We start from the raw sequence: 20,494 nt of genomic DNA, 5'->3' as shown, positions 1-20,494 counted from the left end.
AAAGTTTACCATGCCCACTGGCATGGAAAGGGCCCTGAGGATTCTGCAGCAAGGAACCATATTTAAGTTTACTTGACCCAGCATTTCCCTAATGTATTTAATCATAGGACCTTGTTTTGAAAATATTACTCAAAACTATCCCTCAGCTCTAGTGTTTTATAAAACAAACGTTGGGAAACTGCAACAGAAAAGGAAGATGGAGGAGGCTCTTGTGAAAGCCAAGTTTGGGTTCTGACAGTGGGATGCAAAAAGAGCTGAAGGAGAGTAGACGGGGTGAGTTTCAGGCAATAGGATGAGGGTCTGGCTGTCGTGGGAATGAGAAAGAAATTATTTATTAGGAAAACAACAGAAAGAGACAATCAGCTAGACTTGATGACTGATTACCAACATGGGAAAGAAATGCCAGAAGTATGAGAAATAACATTAAGGCTCAAAACCTGTGCAGCTGGGATCGTGTGGATGCCAGAATTCAGTCAATAAATAGGGGTTGGAAACAGCCATTAACCCTTCCATCCAAATTTCCAACTCAGACTTTGGTGACTCAAAGGTAGCAACTATAATAAAATTCAAATGCAGTACTTTTCTAGAAGAACATGTTCCTCCAAAAGATTAGAAGTTGAGATCTACCATATTAGCATCTTATGAAGAAGAGATAAATGTTAAGGATCTCTAAGTTTGGATAAATTTGAAACCCAAAATGAGGAAAGAACTGTGGAAGAGGGACTGTGAAGGTGGAGCTGTTCATTTACACAAGATGTAATTAAGGAAGAAGAGATCTGTGAACTAAAGTGAGATCTGAAGGGTAGAGCAGAGGAGGGGAACGGTGATTGAGGGTACTAACAGAGAAAGGGACAGTGGTAGGAGAAAGAAGGAAAGCATGCATAAATATGAATTTCACAGCAAAGAGAAATAGTGCAGCCAATGAGTCATGTCTCCATACTCTCAGCAAAGGGGAGAACATACGATTTGTAACCCCAGAGACTGAAGTGACTTCATAAATGCAGATGTTTTTAAAGGTAAGCAAATACAACAGCTTTCAAAGAGAAGTCTCCACTCCTGAATATAAAGAAGGAAATTGGAAAAATCCAATGTATATTTTGAAGCAAACCTCCCAAATGAGTAAAAATACAGTTAAGAGAGAACACAGAACACTGAGAAGTCTGAGTTTTGGCATCTCAAAGAAGAAGGAATTAGCTGAACTCATGCTTTTAATTTATCTGACTTTCCTATCCTTCATTTGTTAAAGTTGAGATTGCACAGCTATGAGATGGCTATGAGATTCAAATGAGATCAAATGGAAAAACCCACACAACGTTTAGATATGTAGCAGATGCTAAATAAATACTAACTACTGGTACGGCTACCCTTGCTATAATTATTGCTGTCATTGTTATTGGATGATGATGAAGACAATGATGATCATGATGATAGTCATTGTTAACTTATGGTTTGGATATGAGGTGTCCCCCAAATGCTCCTATGTTAATGCTGGAATATTTGGAGGTAGAATGATTGGATTATGATAGCTGCAAACCTGATTAGTTCCTCCTAGTTTGAATGGACTAAATAGAAGGTAATTAAGCTGGAGGCGGAGGGTGACATGGCTGAGGAGGTGGGTCACTGGGGATGTGCCCTAGAAGGGTTCATCTTCTGAACCCCTTCTCATCTGCTTTCTCTGCTTCCTGGCTGCCATGAGCAGGGCAGGTTTCCACTACCACATCCTTCTGCCATGATGTTCTCCTTCACCTCAGGCCCAAAGCCACGGAGTTGGCCCACCACAGGCTAAACCTCTGAAACTGTGAGCCCAAAATTAACTTTTCCTTCTCTAAATTGTTCTTGTTGGGGTTTTTGTTCACTGAACAGAATACTAACATATTGAGTATTTACCCAGTACTAACTCCTACTAGTACCAGTAAACTACCTATAATTTTACAAGGTGCTAAAACACTGTAAATGGTATTATCTAGTTCACCCTAAAGAAAGTGACACTAGGTGGTGGGTAAAAGATGATCCACTGAAGTTCTGAGTCTCCTCCATCAACTCTGCTCCCATTTACAGCAAAAAAATCTGAAGGGAAAGTATCCTTTAGAGCAGTACAGCACCATGTAACACAGAAAATAAACTGATTTCCTTATACTCCCCAGTGTTGTTTCACCCAGTGTGGGATCTCCTGGTCGCTGCGTGTGGCACGGTCCGGTTTCATTTGCCACCTCTGCCTGCCACTGGCCTCAGGAGAAGTATCAAACCCCAACTCCAGATGCACAAGCAGAAACTTCAGTGGCCACTTAGCTTAACACCTCCTTGGCAGGGCTAAAGTCAACACCACAAATTCTTATTCTACAAGCATCTTGAGCTCTGGTTTCAAATTTCCTTGCTTTCCTGAGTTAAGGACAGACTCTCGGGGTTAAGGGACCTGGAGTTGCTTACAGACTCTGAGGCCAGAAACCTTGCTCAAACACAGAATCACTAATTTGCAGAACCTCTTGTCAGTGGAGATTTCTCATAAAAATAGGCCCCAAGGTCATTGTTTAATTATGCTTTTTTTTCCAGGGGAATACATGAAATTGTTGTTCTATTCCCCCTCCTACATCTACCCTATTTAATTGAGGATACCTGCAGGCATCCCAGGGGCTTAAGTAAGACCTGCCAAAACTAGCTGGGACCCATTCCACCTCTGCCATGGGTGCAGGCAGCAGGCATGGGGTCCTTGCCAGTGAGCTCACACAGATGCACCAAGTTGTGCACAGCTGGAAGCTAACCCTTGGAGGGTTTAAAAAGTCACCTGGCAACTGTGAGAGTCCTTGCACCCTGAGTTGCTGAAATTTGATATTTCCTGTTACTTGTGGGACGTGCAGTTGAGGTTATTTCAATTAAATGCACATCTGGGCTCAGCATACCCTACCAGCTTCAGTGTTATGTAATCTGTGAACTTTGGTTTTAGGTAGCTCTAAGTACAGCTGAAGCAATCTGAGAGACCTGGGGTGGCCATCCACTTCTAGACTGCCTTTGGTTGCCCCTGGTCTTATAAATGATTAAGAGATTAAATTCTCTCATATAATCAAAATACCTCCCTCTCTCTCTCTCTCTCTCTCTCTCTCTCTCTCTCTGCACGCACACACACACACACACACACACACACACACACACACACAACTCTCTTATCAGTGAAAACTTTGATACTAAGTGTTATTTCCAAGTCTGAAAACCCACATTCTGCCAACGAAGAACTTATCAAATTCAGGTCTCTGTGGGGTGGTTAGGTCAAGAGTCCACCAAGTATTTGCTAACACACAATAAAAGAACATTTCCATAAACCAAAAGCTACACTCACACAACAAAAGTGGCCCTCTTGGCACCTAATTCATGGTCACGTGACACTCAGTCAAGGCAAAGCCAAGTCGCTTCAGGCGATATCCTCATACCTTGGCAGAGACTGTACTTGCCGAAAGCTTTATAAAGTTTGTTTAGCTCACTTCACATATTTTATTTTAAATAAATCATCCAAACCAAATTTAATTCTTTTCTGTTGGAAAGGGAGAAAGAGAGTAGGCCCCAAGTTATTAAAAGACAGCAATGCTTTTCATACTTTCTTCAGGTCTGATTTTAAGAGGATTTGTTCCCCCAATGTTGAGAAAATCCTCATTGACCCTCCAAAACAACCCTAAAAAGACTGTCCTATTATGGGGACTACCACAGTTTTGTGCCTCCCTTATTGGGCCCTACCCACAGAATTGCAAATTACCATCATCACTGACTACTGCAGAGAGGGGCCTACTGAAATGTGTTTCCCATTTACTTCAAGTTTCCTCTTTGCTACTCCTTTCAGAGATCTGACAGGGCCTCCAAACACTCCCAAGACTAAGAAGAACCCAGGCAGAAATAAATTCTGTGAGAGTTTAGAAACACAGTGCAATGCCACCTCTACTAGAAATGATGGAGCCTTCATTTAACCACTAAAGATGATCAAAATAAATGTTAGAGTATTTGAGCTCTGTAATCTATTTCAGTTTTGTATGTATGTATAGATTATTGCCTCCTCTCAAAAAAAAAGGATTAAAGAAATGCAGAGGCATATTTACTAATAATTCAAAACCCTTACAAGTGGATAAATACAATAAAGTCAGAAGTAACCTTATTATTCAAAAACTGCATGCCATTAGGTGGGCCACACATTTGTTTCTAACTTCCTAGCCATGAAAGCAAAGACAGCCACTTTTAATCAATCAAGTTTTAATTATGAATCCATAGGGTTAGGGAATTAAAATATAAAAACATATGAATAACTCAGGCTTCTGTTCTTTCTTTTTTATTAATGTTGTTTTGGTTTGGTTTGGGTTTGGGTACTGAGGATTGAAATCAGGGGCATTTAACCACTGAGCCATATCCCCAGCCCCTTTTTAAAATTTTTTATTTTTTAATTTTATTTTATTTCTTCAGTTTCTAAGACAGGGTCTCACTAAATTGCTTAAGGCCTTGCTAAATTGCCTAGGTTGGCCTGGAACTTGTGATCCTCCTTCTTTAACCTCCCAACTCACTGAGATTAGAGGTATGAGCCACTGCACCTGGCTGGTCTTTCAATTTTTACATCAGAAAAAGGGTACTTTACTCTCCTGCTGTATCTAATCGACAAACATAGAGAGTAAATCATTGCCACTAACCTCAGGGGGACTTATTTTTCATTCACCCACACCCTTTCCCCTGTTTGGGAGTGTCTGCGGTTCTCAACCAGGGCAATTTTGTCCCAAAAACTCAATTTGAATTGTCACAAACTTGGGGAGGTGGTTACTACTAGCATGTAGTTGGTAGAGTTCAGAAATGTGACTGTTCAAAAGAATTATCTGTCCAAACTGCCAATAAGACTGAGGTTGAAATCCTGGAGAAGTGTGTGTGTGTGTGTGTGTGTGTGTGTGTGTGTGTACGTGCACTTGCAAGAGAGAATTTGTGTTTTAATAAAATATAAATCATTATCCTGGTTATAGAAAACATTGGCCTTAATTTGCAGTTTCAGCCTCGGTTTCTCTATTGTAGAAATCCATATCTCAGAAGAGATTTCATAACTGACAGAGGAGGAAAAAAATTAGTCCTCAGGTTTGTTCCGGATCCTAAGTATAATGATAGAGGAATTTCAAAGTAGGAGGTCTTTAACCCATATATAAAGGACAGCAGACTAAGTCTACCTGAATGTGTTAGGAAAAGTTGGGCATTGCTTAAAAAACTGGAAGCCATCCCATCTCTTAACTGAATCTGCACAAATGAGCCTCGCCAAATAGAATGTGTTTTACAGCAATGATGGAAGAAGTGCTGGAGAAGGAGTGAGAGTAAACAGATGGAAAGAACACCAAAGGAAATTGAGAAATAGCCATCTGATGATATAATTTAGATTTGGACAGAGAACTGCATGCCTGGGCTCTTCCAACTCTGGCCTGCTAGATGCAGGTGCAGCCGGTGGCCTCCCAGTGCCCCTCCAGCTGGGTGGCTTTCTCCCTTGCCAGTTGCCTCTCTTAGTGATGGAAGGTATGGGCTCATTTACATGTGTCATGCCACACACGATGTAATAGAACAGGTCACAGACTCAGTTCTATTTGATCAGGCCCATGTTTTTATTCTTCTTCTTTTCTATTTTTCTAAGTCACCAGTCTTCTAGACATGGAAAGGCCAGCTCATAATGGAGAGAATAATAATGAAACTTAGCTTTGCTCTCAACTATCTCAGTAGTCAGTGATCCTTGCAACAGAAAGTCAGGAAATTTAAGATTTGGGCTATTTCCATACGAGGTCACCATGTGTTCTTGCGAAGCTGAGAAGCAGTGATCTTGCCTAGCAGCCACATAATGGCAGGTAGAATATGACTGTGCTCAGGCACATTGAAAGGGTGAATTAGAAAATATTAGGAGTCCTGATGAGATCTTTCTGCTTCAATTAGGAGACACTTTATAGGGAAATGCAAACCCAACTTTGGGCCTGAATACAGAGGAAATCTTCATCAACATAGGCTTAAGACTGCTCATCCAGAAAGAATTAAGCTAAAGGCAGCCTGTGAGCCATGTGTAAGCAGTTTTTTTTTTTTTTGGGGGGGGTGATTAAATCTAATAGTTTATAGACATGCTTTTAAATCAACTGATGTGTTATTCATAGTGAATTATTCTTCCTGCATTAATTTCTGAACTCTAAAAGTCATATTTCATTGGCCTCCTTTGAGTTATTTTATGTACTTCATTATCTTCAAAGGGAGGCTCTTTTATTAAATCTATAATTTATTTTATGCTAATTCAACCAGCACTTTTATCCAGCACATAATTGTTTTATAGCTATTTCTAAAAATAGTAATATACATAGTAGATATATAATAACAATTATATATAATATTAATGTATGCATATATATGCATATATATATAAAGACTCTGCCTATCTATTGTCCAAAGGCACTAACCAATCAAAAAAAAAATTTACTCTTAGCAATGTAAACACTGATATTTAGATAAATGGAAGAAACAAACCCGTTCCCATGTGAAAATTGGTTTCAACTGCCATGAAAGTTCACTTCTCTAAGTCTAACTGGCTCATTAAATACTTTCTAATAGATTTTCTGGCTTTGTTAATCTTGCTTATCATATATCAGAACTAATTTGACAAAGCATTACTAATCCCCCTCTTTCAATGAAATACTTCCAAAAGCTATCTCAAAATCACATGAATTTGAGGAGGACTAAAATGGCAATTTGCTAATAGATGTAGGCATATATCTACATGTGGGGCCAACATGACACCTGTTGCTATGCTCTGTCCCTGTGATCAGTAGTGCTGTCTCCAGCAGCTTTCGGAATAGGCCATGTTTAGATAGAACCTTCAAGAACTCAGTTAAATATAACAACTGCAAACCCATTGTCAGCCTAATGACCTCTTGTGATCTCTTTGCCAACAGCAACTGTGTGTGCAGCCAGGTGAAATGGTGAAGAGGTGGGGGTAGGGGTGAGGGAAGAGCAAGTGCAGCTGTTTGGTTTTATACTGAGAGAAGGAAAATCCTTCCTAGATTATGTATGTTTGGTTTTACTGGATATCATTATCTTAGCTGCTGTGACTGCAAATGCTATTAGCAGTTAAAATGTGCATTAAGTTATCTGGTGTTTTTTAAAACCTCATCAGATCATTTATCTTCTTGATTTCTCATAGCAACAAATTCTGATGCAAATATCCACATTTGTCTCAATTGTGCTTCTGTGAGAGTATTACAATTGATTTAAAGTGTCTGTAGGGAGAGAGGATAATCCCATCCTATACCTACAGAATTAAAATGTGCAGAAAACTCACACCACTATTTTTCTTGTTGTATCATAAAACGTCAAACAAATATTAATAGCATATTTTCAAAGAGATGAACTTACTTTCAGTGCAAATAGGACAGCATCCTTTTCTGTTGAGAATTTTACCCTAATCAGGAAAAAAACAAACAAAAGGTCAGTGCTAAGAAACAGGGTCTGCTGAGGACAAATCTCTTTTTTAAATCTAATACCAGATAAACCAAAGAAATCAGTCCAAGCTGTATTTGAACTCGATACCCAGATGGTGATGATGCTGGTGAAAATGAAGTTTCAAGTATCAAATTTTAAGACCCGGCAAAGTCATTCAGGAAGCCTTCCTGTTTTTATCCTCCAAGAAATATGAGACCTGAAGGACTCACTGGCGTGATTTTTCTCACATGGAGGGAAGATGGAGACAGTCTGGGCTCAACATTTATACTGATATCCAAATTAACTCCTCTGGGGACCAAGTACATATACATCAAAATGGGAATTGTCTGTCAATCCATCAGACCATCCATGGCCTTCTGTCTTCACTTAGTAGAGGAGCCCGAACAATAACTAATCCAAGCTTACAACTCATTGGTCCTACGGATACCGATGGGCCACCGATCAAATTCAGTCAGATTTCGTCTTTCCAACTTAAGTCATTGTTACGCAAAGTCAATGAAGCTGAGAGTTCTGAAATGCTGAATAATTTTCCATTAACTTTCTGGAAATACAGTGCAATATTCTACATTGCCTGTCTTTTCATTTTTTTAATGCATGACATTTAAAGGAGGAAATATATCAGAGAGTGGCATTGCCTTATCTCTGACTCAGTGGTTAATCACAGAGAAAAAGAATTGCAGAAGAGATTGACATTTAGAGAGAATTTGTGATATAACCAACACCATACTAGATATTTTATTTATGGTACCTAACATCAAGTTAGTTATAAGGATTTAAGGAGACAATACCTGTAACACACTGTTTGATGAATATTAGATATTTTTATAATCATTATTATTAAGATGTACAAGAATGTTGTGAGCTGTTTTTCTTTTCATAGATGAAAAAAATTGATGTTATGAAACACAGTGGTAGAATACAAAATTAAGCCTAATTTTGGTAACCCTAAAGGTCATATTCTTTCCATTGCAGATATTTACCCTCTGTAGTTCTCAATATTTATGAAAATTGAACATTTATCAAGTATCTGCTATATACTGGACAGGGTGCTATCCATTTCTCATACTTTATTTCATTTAAATTTCACGACACCACTCCAAATGCAAATGACTTTATCCCCTGTTCACAGGGAAGCAAGGAAATAAAGGCCACACAAAGGCTGCCCAAGGTGCAGCACACAAAGCTCATACACTACTCATTCACTTTTGGCCATTTGCATCAAGAGTAGCTTCAGGTAAGTCAAGTAAAGCTATGAAATCAGCTTCAGGTGTTTTAAAAATAAACAATTACATTGATTTTTTTAAAAAAATATTAAATTTATTAAAGAACCAGAACTAGGTCTCACTCATTTTTGTTTTTTACATTAACTAGACCTGAAATGGTACATTAAAGGCTATGATTACTTTGAATGAAACTTCAAATTCAGCCCCATTCTACCATCCTATCATTTGGAGGCACCACAACAAATTCTCACTGTCCAAAGTTGTGTTATCCATCACCATTTGGCAAGGAGTTCTCCTTTAATTTTTCATGACCAAAAGCAGTTGAAGACAAAGCCAAATGAGGTCAGCCCAGGCTCATAGAATGGTGTCCCCAAGATGGAGTCAGGTGCTGGATCCCAATGGAGAAGAGCTGTTTAAAGTCAAGTTCCTAACCAAACGTGACTTGACTCTCAACAGCTACATCTTGGCAGGACCTGCCACCTCCCTTCTTCAGAAAATGCAAGTAGCAGTGGTCATGTCATTAAATCAGTAGAAAATAAGTCAAGAAAAGCTATGAAATCAGGAAAGCCTGGATTATAAGGAATGAGCTGTGAAACTGGACACACTGTAGCCTCATCTTTGAGAAGGGTCTAGTTGCCACCTCAGAGGAGTGGTCTTAGGAGTTAAATGAGACTATTCCTGTGACTACAGAATAGGTCTCAATACATATCATTGGTGCTGAGTATTGTGACCCTCCAACTGAAACCTTGCAGCCTTTGATACTCCTTTGCCCTTGCGGAGTTGCCAACAAGGGCAGACAAGGAATTCAACCATAAAATCCTTCTTCAACAAGATGCACGTAATACTGGAAAAAGACATGTGTGGCAGCCAAGAAGGATGGAGCAGTCAATACAGAAGCTTTCTTTCTTTCTTTCTTTTTTTTTTTTTTTTTTAATTTCCCCAGGCGACATAGAGGAGAAGTAGGTTTTTAAAAGGATCTCCATGGTAGAGCTAAGCTGTCTTCTGAAGACCTCGGGCTGGCTTCTGAGAAGGGAAATTGTGAACCAGAGGACTCGCTGGAAAGATGCCCAGGAGCAGAAAGGTGGTCCCTGGGGTGGGAGCCTGGTCAGGAGCACAAATGAGGACATGGAGCGGGTGGGGCTAGAGAAAGGGCTTCACTTGGAGGATTGAATGTGCCCAACCCTGAATGTGACCCACACAGAACGAACGCTAAAGAGACATTGGTGACATAAAGAGCATTGACCTCCCTGCTGCAAGAGGACAATGAAAACCATCAACCCTGACACAAGTGGCAGAACTCAAGTGAAGCTGGAAACTCCACCACGGCCTGCTGAGGCGAGTTACTTGAGCCACCAGCTTGGCACGGCATACTGTTTTTGTCTTGTACAATAAGGAAGCCCATTATTACTAACATGTGCTGCAAGAGTTCATTAGCAATGAGGGTTCCCCAAGGACTGGCATAAATGATGTGATCCCATTTTTCCTAATGAATATTTATAAGCAGACCATGTTCAAGTCTACTTATTGTATCTCTCTTTCTCTCTCTCCTTTTTTTATTTTTTCTTTTATGGGAGGTTTTCAATTTTATGTCTAAGGCTTTTTAAAGCAAGACTAATTAGGTTTTTTTTTTTTTCCTTTTTCTCTCCCTCCTTTATTCAGTTGTGCAATGGCAACAGCTGTTGTTTTTTTGTGCCTCATTTGGCACTCAAGTAAAAACAGAAACTTTTTGTTTATAATAATAACAGATGTGAATAAAATTAAAAGTTGTCTATAACAGAGAAGAGAGGACATGGCCTGAATATATGGATATGTGGTTTTTTTTTTTTTTTTTCATTCCCTGGAAGGTATTGAATAGGTTTGACATTTCCCCAAATGCATAAAACCTTGAAAGGTTTTAAGTAGCTGAGGTGAATTTAATGAAGCTCATGCTTTAGAAGATAATGGTTGCTTTATTCAACACACTGGACTATGGGTTTTTGAAAAGAGATATTTCCATAAGGATGCTATTCCATCTGGGGCTAGGATGGGGGTTAGGGTTAGAGAGAGAAAACCTCAGCAAAGGGGCCTGGGCTGCTGCTAGACAGGAGAAGCCCTTTGGGGAATGATTAATAATTTTTTTTTAAAAAAAAAACTACATATTCCTTTGGCTATGAGCAGAAAGCTGTGATTGAGAAGGGAGAGAAGGAAAGAAAAGGCAAAGATGGTAATGATGTTAAACAGAAAACCCAGCGAAAGAAAACAAGGGGACAAATTCAACCAGAGTGGAAGTTGTTTTCATAAAGAACTGGGAGAAGACACTAAGAAGTAGGAGAGCCGAGATAAGAGCCAGACAAGTGGTATTTTCATGCAAGGCTAAACTGTGAGTGGAAAGAGCAAAAAAGGAGGCTTAATAAGTAGCTTCTGGCTGTTGGGGAATGTGAACACTTTGAGAGATCAGAGTCTGTGTTCAGAAGATGGCATGAGATCATGCCACACACCGGGCAATTCCCGAGACACTAAGGTAAAGAGAAAGCCAACCTGCATTCCAAACATACCTGCGGGCAGCTGCTGATGGGAATGCACTGCTTCTTGCGGCACTCAGTCTTGCCTTTCACACAAGCACAGATGGTGCAGTTGACAGAGGACCACATCTCTCCATCCTGCATGACAGAGCACAGCATTCTATTATCAGCTGAAGGCTTTAGGAGCTAAGCCAATGGGCTGAGATTTCTCCATCCAGAAATGCATGTCTTTGTCTTACCCTGAGTCAGAAATGCCATCCCTGGACTAAGTGACTCTGTGGTATCTGTCTATTTTTAAACAAAACAATTTAAGATGAAGATTAGGGTCAAAATACATGTCATGCGTGACTAAAAAGGACAAATTAAAAAAAAAAAGTAAAAAAATAAAAAAGATAAAGATTAGGGGGATTTCAGGATGCACACATTACATGTGTGTATAGGTGTGTGTGTGTGTATGTGTGTGTACTCCCTCCTAGATATAAAAAGAATCTGATATGTCTAAGTATGCATCTGGCACTTGCTCCTCATGCATTGTGTAGTTTTAAACCCAGGAGACAACAAAGTATGAACTTTTGTACATAATGTGATTTTTTTAAAAAATCTAATTTTCCTCTTTTTGATAGGATTGAAATTTGTAAGTTATCCCAGGCACCAGCAGTTGATTGAGATGTCCGCAGGGGTTGCTTTATACCCAGGTGTACCATGGTTCCAGATAACAGTGGACATGAAAAGAATGGAAGTTAATTCAAATGACCTCCAGGGCCTATGCAGATATCTGATCAGTGAGCCATCTGAAAAACCAGAGCCTAGCAAAAGACTCCAAGATCCAAGCATAGCTTGATCTTGCCTGGCTGGCACTTTCCAGCCAAAAAGTTGGGTAGCACTTCGGAACATTCCTAGACTAGACCCTTGCTCACAGAAGGAGCTACTAGAGGAAATTCTTCAGTTCATTGAATTTTATAATCTTCAGTTTCCAAATGCCCAGTCAGAGCAGAACAGGTAGATATGTGCATCCATGCTTGTGGGTTAAAAAAAAAAAAAAAAAAACACAGACTACAGAGCTGGCCCTAAGGGGGGAAAAACAAATAAGGATTCCTCCCTGGGCTTGTAGATCCAGAAAAACAAGTTCAGATCTTTGGTGATGCCTCCTCTTCTTCCTCTTCCTCACTTTTTAAAGCTATATTAAGGACTGCCTACCTTCTGCTACCTTTCAGATGAAAAAGGCTTGACTGACTCTGTCTTAGAGGACACCTCTAACTTCTCTGAGTATACATTTCCAGAATGCGGGGACCCTGTAAATTATTTCAGGCCCCAGTCATTTCAAAAAACCTTTTTACAAAATGACTTGAAAGAATTTTGCACAAAACACCATCATGATGGTGAATCTATTTTATCTTGGTGTTCTGGAGGCCAAGGGGCACTGTGTAAAGAGGACAATGAGTGATTCTGACAGTCTGGTGTAAATACGACACACCTGCATGCCCCTTTGCTGGGTGTGACACATCATGTCTTCTTGCAGATTCCATGAGAACTAAGACCTCTCCATCCCACCAGGTCAGTGTAGTAGACGTCTGGCTCAGTGCAACATGCCTGACTCTGGGGCTCTCAATTCTCATGCATACCATGAAGTGACATCTTTGAGTACAGCTATGCCTTCTATCCTTGAGGAAAAGACACTAGATGGGAGATGGGAATTCCTTGGAACAAACCGACAAGGTCATTGCACAGCTTTTCATTCATGGCCATCAAAAAGTAACATCAGGCATACCTGAGGGGTTATCAAACAGCCAACAGACAACCCTCTGAGTTCAGCTGGGGCAGGCCTCTCCCCTTTGCTCAACTATAGTGCTAGTCACCTGCTGCATCAGTGTCCTCACCTAAACATCTTACAGATGAGAAAACTTCTCTTTGTTAAAGAGTCATTTTGAAAAACTTCTAAAAGCACCAGACTGAAGATCCATCAGGGTGTGGACAAGGGTCATCATCTTAACAAGGGGCCCTGAGTATTCCCAGCTGAATGAGATGCTCCCAGACATTTGTGCACCCCAAGGATACCTTCCATGGGATATACTCTGCTCAGCCCCAGTCACTGGTTAACCACCTTTGCAAGGGCAATAATGCACTATGGGTTTGAAATATTCCAGTAAAAATAAAGCCAAAGGCAAATATTTTTTGAACAGTTGCTCCTCTTCTACTATGTACCCTTGATTCTAAGTGCATATATGTGTTTGTATGATACTGCAATAGAAATGAACGCACTGTATATACACAGATGTATGTACATGTATAAACAAATTATACAATAATCCAATTGCATGATGTCTGAAGCTTTTTAATAGTCAAGATAGTACAATAGTTCCCATAAAGTTGGCTCATGTCATACATACCCGGAAAATCTTGTTTCCAAACTTGCACACTTTGACATCTTCTAGGGGCACTCTAAGAAGGCACTCTTCACAGCAGGCCTCCTTGGCTTTGTCACAGCTACCAGGGAGAGAGCACTTCTTCTTACATACCACTGTAGAGTCCTGGGGGCCCAAAGGCAAATTAGAAATTACAAATGACTTTCACCTCTACCAAGATTCCTACTTGGCCTTCCTTTAATAACCCACAACTAACTCCTCTAAAACTTATTCTGTAGGTACCATTTTTAATGTGTTGCAATAAATCTTTAATTCACTTCAAAATGTTACCTGTTGATTAATATCTGACCTGGACTATGAGGGAGCTGTGGAGCATTTGGCACATACTCCTAAGTTCCAATGGTTTGCACCTTGTGCTCAAGAAACTGATTTTCTCCAGCCAGTATGTGGCAAGAAAGCTCCGTTCACCAAGAGTCAGCCAGCTTCCTCCTTGCCTTCTGCTCTTTCACATTCTGCATTAACAGAGCTTTCTTGAGTCTATTCCTTGGCTTTATGTCACCATTTAGCATTGAACATAAAAACAGACATCTTTGATCACAGAGTAAAAATTAAGAGCCAACATACCACCTCAAGATGAAAGTGCTCACATGTGTTCTATGTTCATGAAGAAACTGAATAAATAATTCCAAAACTGGACCTGGGTTCTAGAGCTCTACTGTAAAAGACATGACCTTGACCAGGCCATTTAGCCTCTGGAGGATACTGACTTATATCTGTAACTTAAAAGAACATGGTTTGATTTTTTTAAAAATCAAAATGCTATTCTACTGATTACTTCTTAGGCTGACTGTACATATAAAAGTAAAATGACACATAGGCATTATTAGAAGCCAACTTATAAATTGAAAAAAAAATAATTATTTGTCAAACCAAATGTCTTGAATTCTAGTTTGAACAATGGGCATTCACCAGCTCTCAGATCCTGCATAGATCACTATGAATCCAACTGTGTGTGTGTGTGTGTGTGTGTGAGCGCACACGTGTGGTGTCACACACTGTACTATGTGCCTAGCACTGATTAAGCAATAAGAATACAAAAATGAATGAATGTATTTCTGTCCTCAAGAGGCCTAGAATGTAAAAGGGTAGTTAATCTTGTAAACAAATTAGTCGTAATAAAATGTGCCAGACACAAAGTGTAAAAGTGTAGAGATATAAGGGAACGCTTCTCTGGAAGAGATGATATCTGAGATGATCTATCATGGGTGAAGAGTGTACTAATCAGATTTAAAGAATGTGAGGGCCTGCGGGTGGAGAGATCATCAGATTGTAAGGCAGAGAGATCTGAAACCATACTAAATTCAAATAATTATGAAACAGTTTTCTGCACCTGCCCTGGAAATCTGAGAAGCACTGGATGAAGATGCTGGAGAGAGACTTTCTAAGCTGACAGAAAATAATACCAGTTACCCACAATGATGGCAGCCTGATTCTTCAAGCACCCACACACTCAAGGTAACTGTGAATTACTACTCTGATAAGCCAGGCTCTTAAAGAAGTATTAATTACAGTTCTTATTGTGTATTGGGATATATTATCTATTACCTCTCACAGAATCCATGAGACCCAAAGTGCTGTTCAGGGAACACCTGGCTCCCCAGCAACCGAGAGAATTAGGAATGGGATGTCTTTTGGCAAAGGCTCAGTTGCCCCAGAAGAAGCTGTAATGTGTTAAGTTTCTAGTGGGGAAAAGAAGTCCTTAGGACAGAAGACAAACCCAATGGAAGGAGCTGGTATACATTTAGCATAGGAAAATGCAAATCATAGAAGAAGGAAGGCACCTCAGGGAAATATTCTCAGGCTTGGGGTTTTCTTTATAATCTTTGTCAGAGAACAGAGCATGCAGACCTTACCCAGCCACCCCACTGAAGTGGTGCATGCTATCAAAGCCTGTCTCAAGTAATCAAGAAGTCCATTGGATTAGACAAAGGGGAACGAAGGGAAGGAAGGGAGAGGCAAATAGGAAGAACAGTAGAATTAATCGGACATAACTTTCCTTGTATTTTAATACCAACCAGGGTAACTCTACATGTATAACCTCAAGAATAGGATCCTAATTAGAATAAGTTATACTCCATATATGCATAATGTGCCAAAATGCATTCAACTGTCATGTATATCTAAAAAGAAAAAATTAATTAAAAGAACTTCTAAACTCTAATCCTACCTATTGACTCATACCAACATTTAGCAAAGCTCCTGTTTTCCTTCTCTAGCTCTTTAGCTATTAAAAATAAAACAATAGCAGCCCTCACCACCAAAATATATTACTCAAACTTATGTCACACAGATGTATGTGTTAACTAACTAATGAATGATCCTAAAGCCCTCCATGATAAATATTTCTCTTCTTGGTTTCAAATAAAATACACTGCAGAAGAACAGGTTATGAGTATGTGATGTGTGTCCCTTTAGAATTCTGAAGCTGTGGAATTCTTTCTTGACTTTGAATCAGACTTCCAGTTGCCTTTTGAGAAAAGTGACCAGAGGCTTAAGTAAGACACGGTACAATGAACAACACATGAATACTCTTTCCAAACTGCCAGGTTCATCTCTGTGGTGAACTGTAAATGTATGCTTTTTTTCTCTTGAATGTGATTAAAGCCATTTTCATCGGCAGGTATGTTGCAGAATTAATTTTGGATAATTAGAGCCAGAAAACACTGCCACGTGTATCTGTCTGACTTTAGAGAATCCTCAGGATAGCCCTTCAGAGTGTGGCTCTCACCACCAAGAGCTAGCTTGTTGATCCTCAGAAGATGACAGTGAATTTAAAGTGGGACCTCTGTATGATCTTCCTTGTGACCTCGAGCATAATTCTACTTCTAAAATGACACCAGTAATGCCCCACGCCCTATAAATAAAACACCATTGCCTTGGCTCTGACACTGAAAACCCAAATGTCTGTCCATATGCCATGGCCCCTCCCCACAGTCTTACCTTACAGGTGCATGCTGTACAGTTGTCATACAGAAAAGAGGATCCATTGTCATAAACATCACTGCGAAAGAGGCAGCTCCCAAAAGGAAGGTCGAACACTTTTCTCTGACCTGGGGGGGAAGCAAGAGCACAGGGTAAGGAAGCCAGAAGCCAGCGATGTCTTATTTTGTCATCAACGATTAGATCACAGAACTGTTAAACACTCTCATAAGACCAGGTAAAACTGGTGCTCAAAAATAGAGTCGTAGGTCAGATGTGCCCAGGAGATCCCCAGGAATCATTTAATTAAAGAGTCATTGTTTAAAAGCCTGATTCCACAATGAACCTGGCAAGTCTGACAAATCATTATTACATGTTCTTTATCGAGAACCAAGATGTCACAGATATAATCATCCCTCATTGGGCTTACCGTCCACTAGGAAGCAGAACACACAAAATATCATTTCATTCCAACAACATGGTAAGTTCTGGAAAGAAGCCAACATGGGAACTGTGGGGACAGGGAGCTCACATAAGACTTCTTGGAGGATGTGATGCCTGAGCTACTTCTGAAAGAACAAGTAAAACTATCCCCCTATCCCCCTATCCCCTAGCAGGAGGGTAGACAGACCAGGACACAGTCAAGATATCTCAAGGACTAGAATTAGCAAAAATAACTGATGAAATAGCACCTGTTAGGGTCTAAACATTCATGTCCCCACAAAACTCAAATCTTGAAACCAAAGCGCAATGTGCGGGTATCCAGAGACGGGATTTTGAGAGATGATGAGGTCATGAGGGTGAAGCTTGCATGAATGGCATTAGTACTCTTATAAAAGAAGCCTAATAGGGACCCTTTACCCCTTCTACCAGGTGAGGACACAGCAAAAAGGCATCAATTATGAGCCAGAAGTGGGCCCTTACCATACACACAATCAGTGGGCTCCTTGATCTTGGACTTCCCAACCTGCAGAACAGTGGTAAAAATATTTCTGCTGCTTAAAAGCTACCCAGCTGGTGGAAGGTTACTGTAGCAGTCTGAACAGATTATCACAGACTCTCAGTTAAAAAAGGACACAAAAGCATAAAAGGCAAATCTCAATCAAAAGGTGCACAGAGGCAGGACTCAACCTCCAACAGGCCAAGTGTCCCACCCTTCCCGGGCATAGTGTCTCTGCAGAATTATTTCGGTTTCTCCTTGATATGAAGATTGGACTGACAATGAAAAGGACCCCAAAAGCAATCCTAAATGAGGAGTAAAATCCAATTCCTCCTTTCTTTCAACATTTGAGTATCTATTCCCTAAAGCACATCAAGATGATCTCTAAAATGTTACTTTAAGACTAAGAAACCAACAATTCACATTCACTCATCAAATTTAAATTCACAGTCCTCTTTCTCTTTATTAAAAAAAATATATTAGTAGCAATCTCTATCAGTAAGTCCAATAAAGTTCTGAAAATGCATACATAAATACATACTAAGTACTATTCTCAGAATCAGTTTTGTTGAAAATACCATTAGTGGGAGTTTAAAATTTAAAAAAAAAAAAAAAAAAAAAAAAAAAAACAGCTTCTTATGAGAGTCAACCCAAAGGCCAAGATGCTAAAGTATAATGCAGAGCAGCTAAATAATTAGTTTGGTTCTCACTATGAGAAATGAATGTGTTAGCCTTCAAAAGATGACTAGTGCATTATAATTCAGGTCCCCACATATGGACTCCCTTATGACCCTGAGTGTTATTTTTCCTGTCCTCACTAACATCACTAATAAAATGGCATCAACAACATCACTGTGTCATATTACCACTTCCATCTGCAGTGCTCATACTAAATGAAAACTCTTTCACAGTTAGACAAAATTTAGTATAATCATTGCATTGCCAATATTCCAATTAACACAGGCATACTTGCACACAGAAGTCACAAGTCCCTTGAACTTCCTGAGAACTTGTACACTAAATGTGAGGGTTGCCTTCGAAATACAAAATTCAACCTTTCCTTAAATATTCCTCCAGAGTTAGCCAAAACAAGTCAGAAAGCTATGTATATCCTGAGTTCCATGGATTTGGCCCATCCCATTATAATTCCTTCTGTCAAAATACACCTTAATTTTAGGAAATTATAAAAAATATCCCTGGAAAGTTTTATATTTGTTTTTAGTGCACAAAGGATGGTGAAATTATTTTTCACAAATTTAAGCATTATTCTCTTTTTAAACTATCCACCAGATATATTTCTGTCCATTAAGAAGTAAAAATAGATCTGCTTCAGTTTAAGAATTTTTTAAATTTTAATCATTAGACTTGTCTTTTGCCTATCTTTTCTCTATGTGTGCTTCAGGTATTTTGTAAGTAACCTCAAATCCTCTTTGGCAAAAGGCAAAAGACTAGATAGAATGCTCTGTGAAGAAGCTTTCATCTCTACCAATCAAAATGCATCTTTTTCATGGCGGAGGTCCATGTTCCCTCCCCAGAGGTCCGCTACCTCTTTGAACGAATGGCCCTTCCTCTTCTCCCACAGACTGCTGGTTGCACTATCACTACTGTGCTCAATATTGTTGAACAGGTAGACAGATGGCTGAATGAAGGGTGAATGGATCTATTGATGGGTCAATCTGTCAACTGATTGCACAAACAGACTCTTCAATGTTTTCATCCTCCTGAACAAACAAAACCAATAGCTTAAATCATTCCTCACTAAAATATAAATTTAACCTCTAACTACGAATATAAAGCTCTTAGCACAGTGCCTGGAACTCATTAATATACCCAATAAATGGCAGATGTTAATAATTATTATTATTAATGGTGATCTAATTCAAATATATGGGTTGGGTCACCCTGAGATGAGCACTAGGTGCTACTCTGTATATGCTGACCTCCGACAAGACCACTCATTAAAACTGAGAAAATCAAGGAAAAGAATGTTGTAATGCAAGAGGTAGAGATATATCATGTGCAGAAATCCTGGTCAGGGGAAAATATACGAGTAAATCAATACCCAACCAGTCAAATAATTAGACGAAGATTTCAGCATTTACAAAGCATCCTCATGTTTACTTTTTTCCTTCTGTCTTTTGTTGTGTGTATATGTTTCAGTTCACCATCAAAGAACACGAAATCTTACCTTAATCCCAAATTCATCATGGCCCAACTTAAGATAAAACAGTCCAGGGAGTGGTTCTGTGTCTCCTTGGACAGCCTGATTTAAGCCATTGCCACATCATTCCACTGTGGTTTAGCCTAACCAAAAAAGCTCTCATTTGAGGGAATTGTGATTTTTCAAGTTTCCCAAAACTCACTGTTCCTTTTGTAGTCCATCTTAAAACCACAAATGATCAGAAAAATCTGCATTCAATACAACAGCCATTGCTCATGTGGGAAACTTCTAAGTTGACTTAGCATGCCCAGAGAATCAGCTTCAAAGCCTTAATCAAGCCTACTTATCTTTGAGGCCTGCCTGGTCCAAACACCACTTCCTTTGTGATGGCTTTTCTGCTTAGCTCAAACAGTACTTCTGCCATGACCCTCAGCCAGGTGACTTCTATCACACTGAACTAGCTAATTTAACTCCAGGAGCACAAATACACATTGGCAACCCAGAAAGCACACATGCATATGGAAATGCCTTTTATCGGGTGTGTCTAAACAGTTCTTTTTGTTCTTCTAATTATTTCATATTTACTCCAAAAGTGTTTGCGCATGTATCAGACAGGTAAATGTTGTTAGATAAAATTACAGTGGAATCCCTCAAAAGGAGAAAACTATCTTAGTTTAATAAAATATCTCCATTTGCCAATTTGATTATAAAAAGAGAATAGACTTTGGGGTATGGCTCTAGTAATCTGTGAATGATAGAAAGAAATCATCAGGAGGCTTTGGAGTTGGAGAAAGCAAATTATGAAAGAAAGAAGACTCAAGGAGAGGATGTGAATGGTAACTAACAAGAGACTGGAG

At 39.5% G+C, this 20,494-nt stretch overlaps 1 protein-coding gene across 2 annotated transcripts in view; it reads right to left on the bottom strand.

The window, feature by feature from the left end:
• Positions 1–20,494, bottom strand: part of Bmper (BMP binding endothelial regulator) — a 235,002-nt gene that overhangs the window by 80,070 nt on the left and 134,438 nt on the right. For both annotated transcript variants that reach the window (XM_076863824.2, XM_076863834.2), the window contains exons 8-11: positions 16,558–16,667; positions 13,582–13,722; positions 11,228–11,332; positions 7,384–7,429 (exon numbers count right to left, since the gene is read on the bottom strand). In XM_076863824.2, the coding sequence (XP_076719939.2) occupies positions 7,384–7,429; positions 11,228–11,332; positions 13,582–13,722; positions 16,558–16,667 (402 nt within the window). The remainder of the gene's footprint in view (positions 1–7,383; positions 7,430–11,227; positions 11,333–13,581; positions 13,723–16,557; positions 16,668–20,494) is intronic.

This window comes from Callospermophilus lateralis, chromosome 1, assembly GCF_048772815.1.
Source record: "Callospermophilus lateralis isolate mCalLat2 chromosome 1, mCalLat2.hap1, whole genome shotgun sequence".
Classification (NCBI taxonomy): Eukaryota; Metazoa; Chordata; class Mammalia; order Rodentia; family Sciuridae; genus Callospermophilus; species Callospermophilus lateralis.
This window is presented reverse-complemented; position numbering and strand designations above follow the sequence as displayed.